Genomic DNA, 21,831 nt, shown 5'->3' with positions numbered 1-21,831 from the left:
GCACTCCCACACTCCTCCTTGGAGGAGGCCGACCTGAAACAGTTCTGTCTTTTCTCTTTGCTGTAAATCTCTGTTCGGAGCAGTTCCTCTTGAAATACATTTCTAGAAACTAGTGCAGAATGAACCTTGTTCAGTAACAGATGCTTGGATATTTGTTAGATGAACTAGTTGGCACAAGGCACACAGAAACAAGGGGAAGTGTCTCCTGACTGACTGGCTGCAGTTCACTCAGAACTGCACCAGGGAGATGACATTCTGCTGTCTGATTTTCCTCTTGAAGTCTAAGGTTTCAAATGTATTTTAAAGTTAGTTTGAACAGTTTCTTGCGAACAGTGTCCCATACATGCTGTTTATGCTGACTTTCCACATATACATTTTATTTCCAGTTATTCCATAGTCCTGAGAGCACGTCAGGGATTTTCATGTCTTCCCCAGTTTCCATCTGGACCTGAGCTTAAACTGGGTGTCCTTACAGAGAAACTGACAGAATCAGCAATCAACATGTAGGAAAACGCATGCTTTGCTTAAAGAAAGGGACCCTTTTCCTTATTCTGTTTTTCTTACTGAAGATTCAACCAGAATTTATAAAAAGAAGAATTATGACTCCTTGCTGCCGTCAGCTGGTGGAGAAATACAATGCTCTATTAAATTAAATCTCTGTAGCACATGCCACTTGATATCCAAACCAGAACTATTTTAAAAGCTTTCCTGGACCTTCAAAGAGATTAGGTTTCATTCATAAATGCTGAATGTTTTCAGCTGCTATGCTGAATATGAATTGACAGAGAAAGTTATTTCTCTGGTCTTCTTTCTTTAGACAAAAAGACTTGGAAAGATCCAGTCAGTTTTTTTAAGGCGCATGGTGGCCTAGAGAGGCCATGGAAGGAATCCTGTGTCAGAATGTGAGTTTCCACCCTTATTTTACACCCAGATGCCCTTCTTAGACCTTTTACTAAATGCATCTCTAATATTCATTGTTCCAGATTTGCAAAGAGATCTCACACAACACAATATTGGGAGGTGGTGGATTCTTTATTTCAGAGCATTAAACCTTGCTTGGGTAAAGCGTTAATTGAGTGAAAGAAACTGATCTAACCCACTTCTTTATGCATCACCTTTGTTATTTGCAACCCCAAGTTTTCCTTAAAACAGTAATATTTCACTTTTACTATTTTATATCCATTAAAGCATCCCACCATACTGCAGAATTACCCATGCGCAGTGAAGTGCTGCATCTGTGCACTTGGATTTTGTTAACATGGATAGAAACGATTACATCATCTCATTGAGAAAGATTTTTCTCTGACATCTTGTTCCACCTTGGTTTTCTTGACAAGAGTTTGAGCAAAGGGCTATTTCAAAGGTTGATTCTTTCTCCTTTCACAACACGCCCTCGAAATGTCCAAACATCCTGCAAATAATACCAAACACAATGAGTTTCTGGGAACTTGGATTTACCTATTCACCACAAGACAAAGATTTCTGGCATCTACTCATCATTAAATGGGGGGGAAAGACAGCCCTCCACAATAGTCATAAGGTAGTAAATAAAAACCACATTCTGAGACTCTAATTAATTTACTCACCAATATCTAAAATCGTGTTTCATAAGCCAAGACAGTGAGTCCTCACACTGTCATTATGCTTTGCTTGGCACTTGTGTTGATTAGAGGTGTTGGGACCTGCTGTTATGTTTGGTCACAAAACTGTTTAATACCTAAGCTCCTGCTGCCCTTGGTGATGTTTGCCTGCCCCATTCTGAGTGATCTGCTCCTGAAAATGATGTCCTACGCTACTGGATTGGTTTTTTCTTCTTTGTTCCTAATAAGACAATTCAAACTTTTTGCTTATTTTTCTGCAAACAGCAAAGTATGCTAGAAGAATAATTTTGGAATTGGACCTCCTCTGAAATCTCAGTCACTTAAGTAACTGAGGCCATTCTCTTGAACTCTTCATTTTCTCATGAAGAGTGTGGAGCTATCTCGACTGCTCCATTGAGTTTTGGTAAAGAAAAGGGACAGGGACATGCTTTTGTGCCTGCAAAGAACTCGATAGCAGAGTTAGTGCTGTTCTTCTAAGTAAAGTCCATAAACTATAGCTGAGACAGTCATGAAAAGAAATAGAGGAACTGATTCATTAGTACAACCCTGACAGACCTCAAACAGAATATATATGTTTTTTATCCTGCCTTAAAATTCAGGGTGTTGGATGGAAGACCCAAGTGGCAAAATAGGTTGCATTTCTAGGACATTTAATTGCTGGACAAAGGAAGGACAAGACTGTCCAGGAGATGCAAATGTGAGGTCAGAGCATCTTCAGATATGGGGATACATTCAGAGATTCTAGACAGAAAATGGCTCAAGGGTGGATGAAGACTCTTGAGGTGGGAAGTTTTTTCAGAAGGCTGTTGTTGGCATGCGAGGCTCTTCAAAGTACCGGGAGGCCCTGTGTTCTCATTACATTCAGTCTACTTGGGGGTCATGTCACCCCGAAATAGATGATGCATTTATGATTATCTAATAAGTTCAGCTTCTTGCTTCAGAGCCCCAAATATAATCACCTACAATACAAACTAACTTTATTTAGTTGCCTTGACTGATAATTAGTTATTGATCAGCAACAGCATGCAATATTCACCAGTAAAGAACAAACAATCTAAGTATAACAATGTTGTTAGTTGGCTTCACACCCCAATACAAAGTAAAAAGTTAAAAAAAAAAAAAACAAATAATCTACAGTGATGTGTATTAATTAGGCAGGCATATGAAATACTGTCTTAACACCACTATGAAAAGCATCAGTGATTTCCCATCTGTACATATAGGCTGTCCTTAAATTCCCAGTGCAAACTGACCCAAACAAACACTTGCTTGAAAATTGCTTTCTTTACAAATAAAGGAGGCCTATGATTGACAGCCCAAACCATTTACAACTATGAGTTCAGAAAGTTGCTTTGTCTTCCATTTCCTCATCTCTGAATCTGCTATTTCCTCTCCTACCTGTCTGTTCTGGAACACGATGGCCTGCCCGAAGACTTAGAGAAACCAGGTCCCCCACACTGGGGAAGCAAGTAGTACAAACAAAACCCTCTGTCGTTCCTAGAAGGTCTCAGCAATGTTTCCAAAAGGAGCTGTAAACCTACACACTTTATACCTTCAAACTGAATCAGGTATGACACTATTAAGCATCTAAAGAACAAACCGAGATCTTTACTTTGTCTTTTCATACAAACATACCTTCAGAGTGACGTCTTTAAATCCATACTTTTTCCTGACTATATCGACAACTTCCTTTTCAATGTTTTCTTGACTGGTGCCCTCCACATCTATGTAGTGACAGTTGGCATCCGCAAAATGGCAGGAAATTGCCTGTGGAAATTATTATGATCCAAAATTATATGCAGGGCAGGGAACAGAATTATGTAAGGAAGAAATCTTTAACTTTTCAGCATTTTATTTTTCAAATGAAGGATATTGCCAAGTCCTACTAAGGAATGTATTTCAGGGTTTCTCATCACCTCAGCTACAGAATTTAGTGGAGGGTGTAATGAGTTGGTATTTCAATGGCCACAGATGATGGGGGAAGAAAAACTGAAAAGACCTGGCAACAGAAAATAATACACAGACACCCCCTCTCCAATCTAAAGCACAGTTCCAGTCTGATAGCATTCACATAAAATACTCATCTTGTTTCCTTTTGAAAGTAAGATGGAAGTTACTTGGTTCTCCCCAGTCTCGAAGGACTTATAAACAGATCTAACTTGCAAGGTGATAGCTGAAACTCACCTTCCTTGCCATAAGTTAGTTCTCTTAGGGTGACTGCACCCATCAGAAGATCTGCCTACTTCTTACAGATTTCTAGGCAGTTGAGTCACAAAATTTATTTCCCATGGAAACCCTAATACTATTCTGCACCATATTGGAGCCTGAGGCAAAAGAGAAGACATGTACACTCCTACCTGTACGCTTTTATGCATTTTTCAATGGTTAATATTTTCCCAAACTGTAAATCAGTCAAAAATATTGAAAAACCATCAAGTTAGTATATTAAAACACACTATTTCCAGTGTAGTGCCTATATCTTCCTTTTGCACAGTTCTGGGTATCATGGTATTAGAGGGTCTGATCTTTTTTTAAAATTTTGGTATTGTGCTCACCATGGACTTTTTGGCATTAATTTTTATTTCTTTTAACTGGCATTAAGATATTATTTAACTGGATACTGAGTTTTTTGAGCCTCTGAGGGAACTGCCTTCTTGCCTCTGGCTCATCTCAGTCCTGTTGAGCCTGGTGGATATCTGAATGAATGGAGGATGAAATCTGACAACTAACCCTCAGCCACAGGGAAACAGAGAGCTGTTGTGATAAACTGGAAAGCTTCACTCAGCCCCAAAGAAGACACTAATATTTAGTATCAACAGCCATGTCATCCTAGGGAAATGTGAGCCCAGCATATCATCAGATCTGCTGAATTTTAGAGAAGCAAGAAATCTGGGCTCTTATGAGAAATTCTGTCAGTTTTTAATGTAAGCACTGATCTTATAAACCTGAAAACACTCTGAGGCTAAGGAGTGAAAAACATGGCCATATCTGATTTCTGGGTGGCCAATTCACACCTTCCTTTCCAATCAATAATATTTTAACCAATAGCAATAATATTACAGACGTTCCCCTTATATGAGCTGTATACCTTCCAAATGTTATTATTTGGTATGTATGTCTGCTTTTATCTTTTCCTCTGAAAACATGCTATCAGTTGCCAAGTAACTATGCTCTCTGTCTGGAGAAATTCCACGAATGTTCAATAGTGATGGCATCCTAAGGTCATCTAGCTTCTTACTGCTGAAAGCAACAAAGCATGAGGGAGACAAATATATTTCCTGGTAAATACACCAGACTAAAGGGCAGCTGAGTTAAAAGTTACAACTCCTTTAACTTTTCATGTATTGGGATACTTTTCTTCCTCATGCATTCATCTTCAAACAGTGCTGTGATGTGAATGTGTACCTTCCGGAATCCTTGACTTTTGTTCCGACCAGATCCATGGATGAGCAAAGGGTGAAAGAAGACGGTGTCTCCCTTCTCCATCACCAAGTGCACCCGGGCATTGTTTTTGTCATAGTCCTGGATCCCGTGGAACATGATGTTGACTCCTCCCTAAAAACACGAGAGAAGCCAAGTCCAAAAGTGAAGAAGCCAAGAATCAAAACTCTTATCAATGACTCATCAGGGAAAACAAACCTTCTCTAAGTTCTTTGAAGAGAAAGAGATAAATAAATTAGATATTAAAAAAACTTACATATACCAAACTTTCTCAGTTGACTGCTTTTAGAAAGCCATGTGTGAATCGTGAATTTTTTAGACCTGACGAAATATTTGGAATTTCCACCTATGGTTCATTACTGAATGATAACTGAAGACCCAGATCAGCTTTGCATTTTGCGGGAATACAGAGACCACCTTTCCTGGTGAACCCATGCTCATTCTTCCCCAGCATGCTCTTCTCCTCACCTGGAACTTGTATCAATCACTACTCTATTACTCAGAAGTATCTCTGAGAAGCTAACTGTTCTCCCAACTCGCAGACAGAAAATTCTCAGTCTTTTCTCAGCCCAGAAACCAAGTAGGTCAGATCCAGAGTAAAGAAAGAAGAGTAAATTAAAACATTAGCTTTTAAAATATTTTCCACTCCCTGTTTTTCCAAGTCAATCACTGCACAAAAAGAAAAAAACAAAAGTCGTTGTTTGTTTTCAAACTATTTTCTAACAATTTTAAAAATATTTTCAAGGTTAGTTATTACATTAGATAATAGTTATATCTTTATGAAACAAACTGAGACGAGAAGTAACAACGTTTGCAATCTTTTATGGGTCTTTGGAGGAGAGCATCCCATTTCCTTTCCTAAGACTATTCCAACTCCAAATTCCATTTTGGGAATGACTGCTCCCTACTGCACTGTGTTGAGTCTTTGCCTCCTGCCCAATGTGGAAAGTGAGCAAGATAAGCTCGTCTCACCTCCCATTGCTGCTACTTTGAATCTGAGCAGATGACTGAAGCGACTGGACATTGTCAAGGTACATCTGGCCACTCCAGGTGCTGCAGCCCAACTGTTCCCACTGAAGAAGGACTTCCTCTTTCCTCCTCACCCTCCAGAGCTGGCAGCCTGCCCACGGATTCTGCATGTCCAAGGGGCCCTCCCTTCAGCTTGAGTCACTGAGAGCCCACTTCTATTGCTTGCACCAACCTTTCCTAAACCAAAACTTAACTGAAGAATTTCAGATTTTATAGCAGAATCTAGACTCAAGGTATTTTCACCTGGCACTAATCCTCAGTTCAAGACTTCTAACTAGTTGACACTGAAGTCCTGAAAGCCATATTCTTTACATCTCACAGAACCAATGTGTACTCTTTCTGCCTTAACAAAATGTGCTCTTCCCACCTTGATCATTATTACAGGATTGTGAGACCTTATTGCCTTACATCTAAATGCTATGGGAGTCCTCTCCGGTTTCTCTGTCTCTGGACTCCTATTCCTGCAATACATTCTGTGCCAGACCACAGGGTTATCATTCTTGAAGAAATGATTTGATCTCCTCACTCATGGGCCCCAAAGCACTGAACAGTCCTCCAGTATCACCAGCTGAATTGATAAATCATGGAACAGCCTCATAATGGAATACTGCTCAGTCCTCCCCAGAGCCTTTCTCTGCTGATCTCTTCAGGTGGAAGCAGATGATCCTCTTTTTTACTGAGAGAACTAACAGTCAGTGTGTACAACTCACTTGGCATACATATCTGGTGTTACTGTGTTTGTGTCTGACCTCTGCAGTTAGGCTTTATAATCTCAGATCTTTTATAGCATCACCAAAGTCCACCACTTTGGTTGGCCTTCAAGTACTTGTTGAAAGAATAAAGGTGATCGTGTGATCAGCCATCCTGGAATTTTCCCTGCTCATTTGAAATCCTAGAACAATGTTTTGCTAAGAAAGGAAATGTCATCTTATTGGCAAAGCTCCTTATGTATACTGATGTGAAATCAAAACAACAAAAGGTTCTGATCAAGACTCAGCCGTCTAGCAGACTTACCTCCCACTGGGGATAATCATGGGGTTGCAAGGGGCCTTTGTGTGTCCCTGGGAGCACAACCAGACAGCCATTGTTCCGGTCAATGTGCTCCATGGCTGTCCAGGCACAAACGATGCTATTGCTGGGCCTGAAGGGGAAATAGTGCAGATCCTGGTGCAAGGGATGACGGGATGTCTTCTTTCCTGAAACAGAATCTGTTGTTAAAATAAATAAACTTGAGTCCCAGTATTATTCTCCTCTGCCTGAAAAGCCAGAACAATGAACTATCCTTGCAAAAGCCAAACAGATGAGACAATACTGAAGAAAACCACCTCTATAGATGAGCACCAAATTAGAAGACTGCTGCTGCTGCTAAGTAGCTCAGTAGAGTCCGACTCTGTGCGACCCCATAGACAGAAGCCTACCAGGCTCCTCCATCCATGGGATTTTCCAGGCAAGAGTACTGGAGTGGGGTGCCATTGCCTTCTCCAAATTAGAAGACTGAATCAGCACAATGCCTCTGGATCCTGTGATTCTTTCTGGGTTTCTGGTAACCGAGGACTACTTACACTATTTTCTAGAAATCTGTGCATATGTCATCATCTCCACTGTGCTTTATTCCTCCCTAACTCTGGTTTGGGCACAGAGCTTAGCATTCTCCAAGTCAGCTCAGTCGCTCAGTTGAGTCCGACTCTTTGGGACCCCATGGACTGCAGCACACCAGGCTTCCCTGTCCATCAGCAACTCCCAGAGCTTGGTCAAACTCATGCCATCGAGTCAGTGATGACATTCAACCATCTGGTCCTCTGTTGTCCCCTTCTCTTCCTGCCTTCAGTGTTTCCCAGCATCAGGGTCTTTTCTAATGAGTCAGTTCTTCCCATCAGGTGGCCAACATATTGGAGAGTATTCCCCAAAAACGTTGACTAATTAGAGTGGTCAATCTGAGGCCTTCTGATAAACTTCTAAGTGGCTGATATTAAAAAAGTATTCCTTAATTAACTAAATATATAAATAGAAGGACTCTCAGAGGTTTCAGCACCAAACTAGAACCATTTGGTTCTGCCATCACTGTGGAGAATCAGAGATACTACACACACATTCACATTCTCCCCTAGAATTGCCTTCTGAACGTAGTTCCCCCAGGCCAGGGGATTTCTCCAGGCAGGACACCCAGGGAGGGAAAGGCCTGCTGATGTTAGGCTAAGCCTGTATGTAGGCTTAGCACATAAACCTCTCTTGGCCATCAGGACAGAGACAGAGTAGAAACAGATTAAAGATCTCTAATAGCTGATTTAGCTGAATTTCTCAGTGTGGCCAAGAGCCATCTGCATTAGTATCTCTGAGTATGGTTAATAAAATCCAGGTTCCTAGTTTCTATTTTCTGAATCAGTCTCTCTAGGAGGGAGGGCTTAGAAGCTACATTTTACCAAGCACAGAAAATTTTGAGAATAGCTATGGTATTTGATACATAAGTTCAGTTTTAAATTTGTTAGTAATAATACTGTCTTCAGATCAGGAAGCCAAAGTCCACACCCTCATGCATGGGTGAGAGTGGGTAACAAATCTTAGAGATGCTGAATATCAGGAGTCTGTGGGGTAGAGAGACAGTTGTGTTTTATTAAACTGCATCTTTCAGAAGCCACTTGTCTACAATCCCAGCAATAACCCTAGTTAACATCAGCATCGCTATTATACTTCAGTGTTGTTATGATGTAAGCTACTTTGAGACTTAAAGTATATATATTCATTTATGCAAAAATTAAGCAGTTGTGCACTTTGCTATTAGTTAGCACATCAATCTTATATAATTTAATTAAACACTTTTTTTTTTATTTGTTTGCTTTTGCTTTTCCTCTACCAATGAGAGCTCTTTACCAGAATCTGGAGGTTTGTTTATCAGCATTGTATGCATGGCCATAATATTGGGTCCAGTGAAGCACTCCACATATTTCAGAATCTAAGGAAAAAGGAGGGAAAAGTTCATGGGAAATCAGATGCACAAGTATGTGGCACAGAGTACATCTATCTATACTAGAACCCCGTTGGCAGTCATTTAAATCAATCAATCAATCAATATTTCACAACCTTGCAAACAAACCACGCAAAAGTGAGCAACTGGAAATCATCATAAACACTCTGAAACAGGCTTCTTAGAACCAGCTGAAAATCTAAGTGCTTCTTCTACAACAGAGTCATGAATTTCTCTGAGACACCAGCTACGAAGGGCAGGAATAAGACCTCCCATGAAAATGATGCCCAAAATGGCAGGGCCAGTTGAATGAAAAAGACAATGATGTTGTTCAGTCACAAAGTCGTGTCTGACCCTTTGCGACCCCATAGACTGCAGCACACCAGGCTTCCCTGTCCTCCACTGTCTCTCGCAGTTCACTCAAATTCATATCCATATTCAATCTCTAATTCTGTCTGACTACAAAAAGTGAAGCACATTCTATGGCTTTCACTTATATGATCTCTTCTGTATAAGGAATGTAGGCAATTTGAGTATAAAACACTTGAAATGTTACAAAAATCCCAGGAGTCTGGCCTAATGCTTGTTTTTTTAATAAAAAGTTTGTTTTTGTCATTCTGGGGGGGTATTCAAAAAATGGCAAAAGGGCTGTTCTTTTCATTTCTTTTTTTAATTTTGATGGGGTATAGTTGAATTATAAAGTTGTGTTAGTTTCAGGTGTATAGTGAAATGAAAGTGTTATACACACACATATATACACTAAGATTCTTTTCTCATATAGGCCATTACTGAGTACTGAGTACAGTTTCCTGTGCTATACAGTAATTGTTAGTAGTTGTCTGTTTTCTATACAGTGTGTGTATGTGTCAATCCCAATCTTCCAATTTATCTCTCCTAGGCTGCGATTTTCTAAATGGTCATCATTCAAGAGCCATCCTCAGATTTTCTGTCCTGCTTTGCAGAACTTCCCAATATGTTTAGCAGATATTCTCCCTACGTCTTATCTTAGTCTTATCCTGATTAATAAAATTCTTCAACTCATGGGTTTGAGGTGCTGGTTCATTTTTCCAATATATATTAAAATAAATACATAGCTATTAGAAGAATACCTACCTCGTAAAAAATCATTGCATGAACCACCAGACACATGGTTTGCAGGTTACGGAAGTAGGAACATCCTGACAGACATTCTACCACATGCTGCCTATAATTTCCAGCTTTTATCATGATCCACCCACACAATTTTCATTTCCAAAACAGGACGTGAGGTTGGGAAGAATGTGTGGTTCAGAGAGGCCACTTCCCTTCTCGTCCCCAACTCAAGAGGCCGGACCTCCCAGATGCCTCAGCTGTGCAGTCTTCAAGAATCAGACTTTCTAACAGCACTTGGGGTATAAGTTCTAATAAGTATTTTGTGCAAAGTGTCCTTTTTAACCATTCTAAATGACTGGTCAGAAACCATAGTACAGGACTTCCTTATGCTACAGTGGATAAGAACCCCACTGCCAGTGCAGGGGACATGGATTTGATCTCTGCTCCAGGAAGATTCCACACACAAGGAGCACCTAAGCCCACGCACCACAACTGCTGAGCTCCAGCTCTGGAGCCTGAGAGCCGCAGCGAGAAAAGCCAACAAAGAACCAGCTTTTGGCTTTGTTGATTTTTGCTATGGTCTCTTTTGTTTCTTTTGCATTTATTTCTGCCCTAATTTTTAAGATTTCTTTCTTTCTACTAACCCTGGGGTTCTTCATTTCTTCCTTTTCTAGTTGCTTTAGGTGTAGGGTTAGGTTATTTATTTTACTTTTTTCTTGTTTCCTGAGGTATGCCTGTATTGCTATGAACTTTCCCCTTAGCACTGCTTTTAAAGTGTCCCATAGGTTTTGGGTTGTTGTGTTTTCATTTTCATTAGTTTCTATGCAAATTTTGATTTCTTTTTTGATTTCTTCTGTGATTTGTTGGTTATTCAGCAGTGTGTTGTTCAGCCTCCATATGTTGGAATTTTTAATAGTTTTTCTCCTGTAATTGAGATCTAATCTTACTGCATTGTGGTCAGAAAAGATGCTTGGAATGATTTCTATTTTTTTAAATTTACCAAGGCTAGATTTATGGCCCAGGATGTGATCTATCCTGGAGAAGGTTCCATGTGTGCTTGAGAAAAAGGTGAAATTCATTGTTTTGGGATGAAATGTCCTATAGATATCAATTAGGTCTAACTGGTCTATTGTATTGTTTAAAGTTTGTGTTTCCTTGTTAATTTTCTGTTTAGTTGATCTATCCATAGGTGTGAGTGGGGTATTAAAGTCTCCCACTATTATTGTGTTATTGTTAATTTCTCCTTTCATACTTGTTAGCATTTGTCTTACATATTGCGGCGCTCCCATGTTGGGTGAAAATATATTTATATTAGCCAGACTCATCAAGAAACAAAGGGAGAAAAATCAAATCAATAAAATTAGAAATGAAAATGGAGAGATCATAACAGACAACACAGAAATACAAAGGATCATAAGAGACTACTATCAGCAATTATATGGCAATAAAATGGACAACGTGGAAGAAATGGACAAATTCTTAGAAAAGTACAACTTTCCAAAACTCGACCAGGAAGAAATAGAAAATCTTAACAGACCCATCACAAGCATGGAAATTGAAACTGTAATCAAAAATCTTCCAGCAAACAAAAGCCCAGGTCCAGACGGCTTCACAGCTGAATTCTACCAAAAATTTAGAGAAGAGCTAACACCTATCCTGCTCAAACTCTTCCAGAAAATTGCAGAGGAAGGTAAACTTCCAAACTCATTCTATGAGGCCACCATCACCCTAATACCAAAACCTGACAAAGATGCCACAAAAAAAGAAAACTACAGGCCAATATCATTGATGAACATAAATGCAAAAATCCTTAACAAAATTCTAGCAATCAGAATCCAACAACACATGAAAAAGATCATACACCATGACCAAGTGGGCTTTATCCCAGGGATGCAAGGATTCTTCAATATCCGCAAATCAATCAATGTAATACACCACATTAACAAATTGAAAAATAAAAACCATATGATTATCTCAATAGATGCAGAGAAAGCCTTTGACAAAATTCAACATCCATTTATGATAAAAACTCTCCAGAAAGCAGGAATAGAAGAAACATACCTCAACATAATAAAAGCTATATATGACAAACCCACAGCAAACATTATCCTCAATGGTGAAAAATTGAAAGCATTTCCTCTAAAGTCAAGAACAAGACAAGGGTGCCCACTTTCACCATTACTATTCAACATAGTTTTGAACGTTTTGGCCACAGCAATCAGAGCAGAAAAAGAAATAAAAGGAATCCAAATTGGAAAAGAAGAAGTAAAACTCTCACTATTTGCAGATGACATGATCCTCTACATAGAAAACCCTAAAGACTCCACCAGAAAATTACTAGAACTAATCAATGATTATAGTAAAGTTGCAGGATATAAAATCAACACACAGACATCCCTTGCATTCCTATACACTAATAATGAGAAAACAGAAAGAGAAATTAAGGAAACAATTCCATTCACTATTACAACAGAAAGAATAAAATACTTAGGAATATATCTACCTAAAGAAACTAAAGACCTATATATAGAAAACTATAAAACACTGGTGAAAGAAATCAGAGGACACTAATAGATGGAGAAATATACCATGTTCATGGATTGGAAGAATCAATATACTGAAAATGAGTATACTACCCAAAGCAATTTATAGATTCAATGCAATCCCTATCAAGCTACCAACGGTATTCTTCACAGAGCTAGAACAAATAATTTCACAGTTTGTATGGAAATACAGAAAACCTCGAATAGCCAAAGCTATCTTGAGAAAGAAGAATGGAACTGGAGGAATCAACCTGTCTTACTTCAGGCTCTATTACAAAGCCACAGTTATCAAGACAGTATGGTACTGGCACAAAGACAAAAATATTGATCAATGGAACAAAATAGAAAGCCCAGAGATAAATCCACGCACATATGGACACCTTATCTTTGACAAAGGAGGCAAGAATATACAGTGGAGAAAAGACAATCTCTTTAACAAGTGGTGCTGGGAAAACTGGTCAACCACTTGTAAAATATTGAAACTAGAACACTTTCTAACACCATACACAAAAATAAACTCAAAATGGATTAAAGATCTCAACGTAAGACCAGAAACTATAAAACTCCTAGAGGAGAACATAGGCAAAACACTCTCCAACATACATCACAGCAGGATCCTCTATGACCCACCTCCCAGAATATTGGAAATAAAAGCAAAACTAAACAAATGGGACCTAATTAAACTCAAAAGCTTCTGCACAACAAAGGAAACTATTAGCAAGGTGAAAAGGCAGCCTTCAGAATGGGAGAAAATAATAGCAAATGAAGCAACCGACAAACAACTAATCTCAAAAATATACAAGCAACTCCTACAGCTCAACTCCAGAAAAATAAATGACCCAATCAAAAAATGGGCCAAAGAACTAAATAGACATTTCTCCAAAGAAGACATACAGGTGGCTAACAAACACATGAAAAGATGCTCAACATCACTCATTATCAGAGAAATGCAAATCAAAACCACTATGAGGTACCATTTCACGCCAGTCAGAATGGCTGCGATCCGAAAGTCTACAAGCAATAAATGCTGGAGAGGGTGTGGAGAAAAGGGAACCCTCTTACACTGTTGGTGGGAATGCAAACTAGTATAGCCACTATGGAGAACAGTGTGGAGATTCCTTAAAAAACTGGAAATAGAACTGCCTTATGACCCAGCAATCCCACTGCTGGGCATACACACTGAGGAAACCAGAAGGGAAAGAGACACGTGTACCCCAATGTTCATCACAGCACTGTTTATAATAGCCAGGACATGGAAGCAACCTAGATGCCCATCAGCAGATGAATGGATAAGAAAGCTGTGGTACATATACACAATGGAGTATTACTCAGCCATTAAAAAGAATACATTTGAATCAGTTCTAATGAGGTGGATGAAACTGGAGCTGATTATACAGAGTGAAGTAAGCCAGAAAGAAAAACACCAATACAGTATACTAACGCATATATATGGAATTTAGAAAGATGGTAACAATAACGCTGTGTGCGAGACAGCAAAAGAGACACTGATGTATAGATCAGTCTTATGGACTCTGTGGGAGAGGGTGGGGAGATTTGGGAGAATGGCATTGAAACATGTATAATATCATGTATGAAATGAGTCGCCAGTCCAGGTTTGATGCACGATACTGGATGCTTGGGGCTGATGCACTGGAAAGACCCAGAAGGAGGGTATGGCGAGGGAGGAGGGAGGAGGGTTCAGGATGGGGAACACAGGTATACCTGTGGCGGATTCATTTCGATATTTGGCAAAACTAATACAATATTGTAAAGTTTAAAAATAAAATAAAATTAAAAAAAAAAGAAAAGCCAACAAAATGAGAATCCCATGCACCTCAACTAGAGAGGAGCCCATGCGCAGTAACAAAGACACAGCACCAGCAAAAATAAATAAATGAGAAAAAAATAATAAACTCTTTTAAAAATGAAACTGTAATACATTCACGCAAGGCATTACTATGCAATAGTTTACAAAGTATAAAGTAGATCCATAGATACCAATGGAAAGATGTCTCTCTCATATGTATTACCAGTGGAAAAACCAAGGTGACAACCAGGATGCTTCCTGTTACACAAAAGGTGGGGTTATACAAATATGCTTGATTATACCTGAAATGGTTCTAGATGAATACGTAAAACTGAACAGTGAGTGGTGCAGGGGGTGCGAGAATTTCCTTTTTCCTTCATGTCATTCCACACTAGATATTTTCATAGCTATGAACTACTTTTAAAGAATAATTTTTTAAAAACCTAGTTTAAATTTAAAAACAGATACCTCTACTGACCAGATTCATAAGACAAATTGAAAACAATCTGCAATAGGTAAACCTTAGCACTTTTATCCCTGTGGACATGCCTGTAGGGAGTGTGAGAAGGCTCTCTGTTTACCACAGAATTCCTGCTCTTCTCCAGCAAAAATAGCAAAATTATGAGGATTTCTCAGTCTTGGCACTACTGACATTTTGGGCTGCATCATTCTTTGTTTGCTGCAACAGGCTATTATCCAGCATCCCTGGACCCAGTGGCATGGATCCGGATCTCTATGCATTAAAACCCACCACCCCTCCTGCCTGACAAGCAAACATGTCTCCAGACATTTGCAAATGTCCACCTCTGATTAAGAACTACTGCTATAGGGCCCCAGTAGAAAAGGGCAAGAGTCTAATCCTTTGCGACCCCATGGAATGTAGCCTGCCAGGCTCCTCTGTTCATGAGCTTTTCCAGGCACGAATACTGGAGTGGTTTGCCATTTCCTTCTCCAGGGGATCTTCTCAAACCAGGGATCGAACCCATGTCTCTTAAGTCTCCAGCAGTGGAGGGGGGTTCTTTACCACTAGCGCCACCTGAGAAGGCCCGTAGAAAAGAGCAAGATAAAATGGAAACAAAAAAGTTACGAAGATTTCAGAGGCAGACATGCAGATGGGCTATTAGCTTAAAGAGAAAGAAAGCACAGGAAGGTCTTGAACCTCAGGGAGGGTGCAGTATCTGAAGAGTTCCTCATCTTCTTGGAAATCCTGGACCTTGGAAACCACTTTCTCACTTGGCACATATTCTGATTTTGTGATGGTGACATCTCTCATCACCGACAATCCCAATGGTTTCACCTCCTTTCTGCAGATTCTTTCAAACTCATTCCTAGAAAATTCAATTGGTAAATGATGTCAGTACCATAGGCGATAAGCACCTGCCTGGCCTTCCACTTGTTCTGTGGAAAGACTCAAAGACCTGGGAGTGGTTTCTCTGCACTAAATGGTCCTCAAGCCCCAAGTCGAACAGTTCTGATGACAGGAAGGAGAAAATGGCCAACTCAGAAGTGCCCGCCTCCTAACTGTGGAGTTGAAATTCGCTACCAGAATTTGAATAGTCCATAGCTTAGTGGACCAGTGGGGAAATATTTGTGATTTGGTTTCATCAGAACAAAAGAGGAAACACCTCCCTAGCATCACCATGCACTAGGTAGGCCCTGTTCAACGAACTCTGTCTCTACTTTACCTATTTAGTCCTAAAACCACTCTAGTGCATAAGTACTGTTATTTTCCCCATTCTGCAGATATAGAAACAGGCATGGAAAAGTTAAGGAAACTGCCCTATATCTACAACATTAACTGAAGAGACTGAGATTAAAGCCACTCTGGCTTGAACCTAGGTTCTAACAAGCCACTTCCTAACAAACCCGATCCCTGAAAAATATCTGAACACACACAAGGTAATCCTACTCATAGTCCCTTGCACACACACAATACACATTCCTGTTATATATCAAAGAGTGTTACTGTACCTAAAGCGTTGAATATCAGCATCAGACACCAAATTTTTAATGACAAGAAATCCATTTTCTTCATAAAATTTTCTCTGTTCTAGGCTTAGAACATTATTCTCCCGGGTATACCTAAAGGAAAAGAAAAATCTCAGATAAGTCCAGTTTAAAAATGATAACCTTCATGTCAATGTATGGCAAAACCAATATAATATTGTAAAGTAATTAGCCTCCAAGTAAAATAAATAAATTTATATTAAAAAAATAAAAATCATAACCTAACAATATTTATCAAGAACCTGACAAATGTTTGTATTCTTCCACTCAGCACTTTTATTTCTAGAACTTTAAAGAAATAATCTGAACAAATTTTCAGTTTTAAATCCGAAACGTTAATTACTGTCACCAAGAAATGGAAGAATAATTAACTGGTTATATTATATCCTTTCAATGGGATATGACTTGACATTAAAAATGAAGAACATATAATAGCAAGGACAGTGCTTATTAAATTAAAATGTGATGACAGTGATGTAAAACCAAGACACTATTTGTTTAAAACAAGAAGACTATAAAGAAATAAAGCCAAAAGAAATATGTTTCACAGTGATTGCCTTTATGTAATGGCATTATGAATGATTTTTTAAATTCACCCTATTTTATGATTTTAAAATATATTCTGTAATGAATATGTATGGTTTTTCAGAAAGGAAACAAACAATATACTTTATGTTTTTAATTGTCTGCTTCATGTATTTACGGAAGAAATCAAAGTAACAAAATCTAAATAAGTGTAGAGCACACACATAAACTCAAATCCCCCTGTCTATTCCTCTGTTTTGGAACTCTGACTCTATGAGAATATTCCACGGAGATCAATGTCTTCCACTTCAAAGGTGACTTTAAGATAAACCAAAGATGCTAGCTGAGATATCAGAGTGACCAAAAAAAAAACCTGGCTAATTTAAACGAGATATACCATGCCTGAATTTTATAAAATAAACTTACGCACTTTGTGATGTTTTCCCTTCTTTCTAAATTTTAAAATACACATAGAAAGTGTCTTCAAAAATTTCCATAATTGTTCTAATGAGAACAAGTCCTGGATTCAGAGGATTTGTATAATGAATTCTTATCAGTCAATATGTATTTTATATCTGAGTTATCACTGGGGAAAAAAAGTTTATATACATTGTATGGCTAAGAATTAAAATTATATCTACTTACTGGAATTGTTGAGGATGGAAACTGGCAAGAGAACCAACCCCCGAAGTGTGGTGAGCTATCTAGGATGTGATTTAAGGCAAATCAAGTGAAGTCCAGGCATCACCCTTCTAGAATCAACCCACCCTGGATTGGTTTTCACAAGGGAAGACCAGCCCTACACAGTCATCAGGCACACCGACTACACACCAACACTCGGATGCACTATTGCTTAGATCGTCTCATTTCACAATAGCCTAAGGAGGTGCCTGGAAGCTAAGAGCTTTATTATGCCAACTGCACAGAGCAGAAACCCTTGGCTGGGGTCAGGGTTCAGTAACTGGTCCAAGGTCACCCAGCAGAAAACAACTGAGCTGAGACTTGACCAACATTGTATTCATACTTTCCATATATTTTATTCCCCCTGGATATTTCTTCCACTAAACTACTGAGTGAATAAAAATGGAAAATTTTTTTTCTATTCTATTCTATAAATAAGGAGAATCATGTTCTATTCAAAAGAAGTTTTTCTCTTAGTGGGAGTTCATCCAAAATATTAGAAACAGGCTGGTCATTAAAAAAAAAAAAAAAAAGAACATCTTTATAAAAAATTTTTGCCAACTCTGACTCAAGAATAAGCACCTGTCAGTTTAGTGGAGTGCCCCTCTGTAAAGCACTGCTTCTCAGAAGAAGTGGGTATGACGGGTGTCAGATTCACCCAGAGAACTTTTTCAAACCCCTACTAGAGTTCAAGCTTCAAGATGCTACCCTCAGTTAAAAAAATCACTCTGCCTTGGGATTGACACATCCACACTGCTATATTTAAAATGGATAACCAACAAAGTCCTACTGTATAGCACAGGGAACTCTACTCAATGTTATGTGGCAGCCTGGATGGGAGGGAATTTGTGGGAGAACGGATACATGTATATGTATTGCTGAGTCCCTCTGCTGGTCTACCTGAGACTATCAAAATTGTTAATCCACAGATTCCAATATAAAATAAAAAGTTTTTAAAATCACTCTGAGAGAACTAAGTTGCATCTTTCGGTTGTATTGAGGCTGGAAAATACTTGGAGAATGAATGGGGTAAAGAAACACTGCTGCTGCTGCTGCTGCTGCTCAGTCGCTTCAGTCGTGTTGGACTCTGTGCGACCCCATAGACAGCAGCCCACCAGGCTCCCCCGTCCCTGGGATTCTCCAGGCAAGAACACTGGAGTGGGTTGTCATTTCCTTCTCCAAGACATGGAAGTGAAAAGTGAAAGTGAAGTCGCGCAGTCGTGTTTGACTCTTTGCAACCCCATGGGCTACAGCCCACCAGGCTCCTCCATCTGTGGGATTTTCCAGGCAAGAGTACTGGAGTGGGGTGCCATTGCTAGTTGCTTTCAATTTAAGATCTGCAGCATACAGCCTTTCACAGGCCTCTGAATTACCTGCGGTTTCTCAAAAGAAAAAAAAGTTCATAAAATAAACAATGACTCCAAGAAAAATATAATCCACATAGTACAGTATCATTTCTAAATATCTTAAAACGTCTAAAAGTTCCTTCTAGTTTTCTATCCAGTCATCACCAGATGATTGACTTAGGATCTCATTTGTTTTGGTCATTTTTTTCATTGTTTCTTTAGCTGAAAGAGCTACGTTCTGAATGACACTTCACATAAACATGTTATCCTTTTTCAATGATGTCTGTATCTAAGTTGGGACAATATAATAGTCAAGAAGATGGGAATTCCCTGGCAGTCCAGTGGTTAGGACCCGGGCCTTTCACTGCCCAGCGCCTGGGTTAAGGCCCTGGTCAGGAAACTAAGATCTCACAAGTCTCCAAAGTGGAAAAAGGTGGAGAGGGGGGCCAAGAGTCAGAATTACTAGCTACTGTCTGTTTTCCCCGAGGGAGAGAGTTAACATCTTTGTCAGATGTTCTCAACAAAATGAAGCTGCCAGGACAGTCCAGACATTAGCCTTCCAATCCTTTTCTCCTCTCTCCCACTCCTGCATTATGGTTTTTATTTTTGTTATTGTTGTTCTTGGAGAATTTTCTTAGTATGTGAAAACGTTTACAAAGCTAATAATCATTTACTATGTTTACTATACAAAGCTAGTAAACCTGGAAAAAAATGGATGCAAAAATCTGTACAGTACAGCATGGTCCTGAATATGTTATTATGCAATTATGTAAATATATAGAAAAGAAACAGACCAAAGTGTTTACAAATAATAATCTGTGAGAAATGGAATTATGGGTTATATAGATTTTCTTCTTTGTGTTTATCTGCATTTAAACACTGCACTGTTACTTCAAAATTTATTCCTTATTTCTTAAAGGAATAATTAAGGTTGGGAGGAAATTGTCACATAATTTCTAGTAGTTTCTTTAAGCCTAAACCACACTTATATTCACTGAAAATTTAGTGAATTTAGGCAGAGACGCTCACCACTTCTGGCTACGTAAATTGAAATGAATTAAAATGAAAACTTCAGTTCCTTAACTGCACTGTCACATTTCAAGTGCTCATAGCCACATTGAACCCTACCGGCAAAGAACATTTTTCCACCATCACAAGGAGCTTGTATTCGACAGTGCTGTTCTAGGAAATAGAGATGAAAAAAAAAAAACAAGCTCTGACCTCAACACTATTATAACTAAGTCCAGTGAGATCAGATATTAAATTTTAGGGAATTTTCTGTCGGTCCAGTGGTTAGGACTCTGTGCTTCCACTGCAACAGGCACAGATGGGTTCAATCCCTGCTGGGGGAAATAAAAGCCTCCGTGCTGTTAGCTTGCCCTCCCTCCTCCCACCCTGGCAAAAAAAAAAAAAAAGAACACAATTAAAATTTAAAAATAATAACAGACTGGACCCGGAAACCTTAATCTACTTCCAGTTATATCCAGGCCCAATGTACTGGCACTTCTCACAACTAAACTATTAATAGTATCACACTAAGTGAAAACAGGTTGCTAGTCACACTCCCAGGCATTTGATACCACAGGTCTAAGAGGAGCCTGAGTACCTACATTTCTAACAAGTACCTAGGTAGTCCTGCTGCTGCTGCTCTGGGGACCACGCTTTGACAACCACTGGTTCCATTAAATGACCTTGCTCAGGAAAGTTAATTTCTCCTAACCTCAAATGCTTTCTCACCTGTAAAGTGAGATTACATAGTCACTTGGGTTCCCTTTACCAGTTTGTGGAGGAGATTTTAAATTTATAACGATTCGAATACGTCAAGGCTTGGAACACAGTTGGGAGAGCAACAATGGAAGTAAAAGAAACAGTATAATCGTTTTAGGAGAAATTTCAGAACTAAATATAGCAGAGCAGAGTCTAATCAGGTCACTTGGCGGGGCGGGGAAACCCAGCCCGTGCTGTGCGCCCTGAATGAGATCACTGAACACGCAAAAACAATTCTGCAAAGCAAGTTGATTTCTGAGGCCCACAGTGACATCTCTCTGGATCCAACACCGGTGGCGCACAGATTGACTTGGATTCATTTCAGGCCTGATCAGGAGCGGACACAGGACACCCAGCCCTTCTCCAGGAAACAGTGTAAGCTTCACCTGGCTCGCCTGGAGAAGGAAGAGCTGGGGGGCAGCTCCACCTCGAGAGGACCCCTCGGCTCCTCCAGGTGGCTCTACGCCCCGGGTTCCGTCTCTGTCTCTCGGCAGCCGGACGATCAGATGTAGTCAAGTACACAAAGTGCAGGGCAGCAGAGAGAAGCCCTGCTTGGACTTCGCACCCTCCCTTCCCAAAGCCGGGAACAGAGGGCCAGGAAGATTACAGCGACGCCACTCCAGGAGCTGGAGCCAGCAGCCGCAGCCCCACCGGGCGGAAAAGTCCCCTCTTGGGCCTTGGGGACCCGTAGCGCCCGAAAGAGATGTGATCATAACGGGGACAGAGACTGCGGAGCCAGGAAGAGCCAGCGGGGAGGTTATGCAATGCGCCCTGAAAGCCGCCACCCTTCACGCTCAAACCTCGCGAACCCAAAGGATACAATGGTCCCGGCCGAGCGGCAACCGAGGTGTCGCAGCAAGACAGTCAAGCGCGCGGAAGCTCGGTTTCGGTCCATGGCCGGAGGGCAGTACCTGGCGCCGGGCCTCCGGGTACTTAACTCAGTTGGGGGGCCCCGCCTTCTCTTAGAGGGAGGGGCGTGGAGCGGACGTGGCTCGACGAGGAGGCGGGGCTAGGGTAGCACCGCCTCCCG

General features: G+C 40.0%; 1 protein-coding gene across 1 annotated transcript; it reads right to left on the bottom strand.

The window, feature by feature from the left end:
* Positions 1 to 1,013: 1,013 nt before the first annotated feature.
* PHYH (phytanoyl-CoA 2-hydroxylase) lies at positions 1,014 to 21,764 on the bottom strand. Its single transcript, XM_027559913.1, has 9 exons — positions 21,622 to 21,764; positions 17,653 to 17,711; positions 16,447 to 16,557; positions 15,635 to 15,803; positions 8,940 to 9,021; positions 7,086 to 7,267; positions 5,007 to 5,156; positions 3,237 to 3,368; positions 1,014 to 1,411 (listed from the first exon to the last, which is right to left on the bottom strand). Exons 1-9 carry the CDS (start codon positions 21,694 to 21,696, stop codon positions 1,358 to 1,360), a joined length of 1,014 nt encoding a protein of 337 aa, XP_027415714.1. The 5' UTR covers positions 21,697 to 21,764; the 3' UTR covers positions 1,014 to 1,357.
* Positions 21,765 to 21,831: the final 67 nt, after the last annotated feature.

Source organism: Bos indicus x Bos taurus, chromosome 13 (assembly GCF_003369695.1).
Source record: "Bos indicus x Bos taurus breed Angus x Brahman F1 hybrid chromosome 13, Bos_hybrid_MaternalHap_v2.0, whole genome shotgun sequence".
In the NCBI taxonomy this organism is placed as follows: Eukaryota; Metazoa; Chordata; class Mammalia; order Artiodactyla; family Bovidae; genus Bos; species Bos indicus x Bos taurus.
This window is presented reverse-complemented; position numbering and strand designations above follow the sequence as displayed.

Bases quoted from the DNA above. Each gene is read 5' to 3' on its own strand.
- PHYH (XM_027559913.1), bottom strand. From the start codon at position 21,696: ATGGACCGAAACCGAGCTTCCGCGCGCTTGACTGTCTTGCTGCGACAC. The intron at 15,804-16,446 runs GTACAGTAACAC...TGAATTTTCTAG, and splicing joins GCTGATATTCAACGCTTTAG to GAATGAGTTTGAAAGAATCT. The intron at 5,157-7,085 runs GTAAGTCTGCTA...TCGTGTTTTTAG, and splicing joins ATGATTATCCCCAGTGGGAG to GGAGGAGTCAACATCATGTT.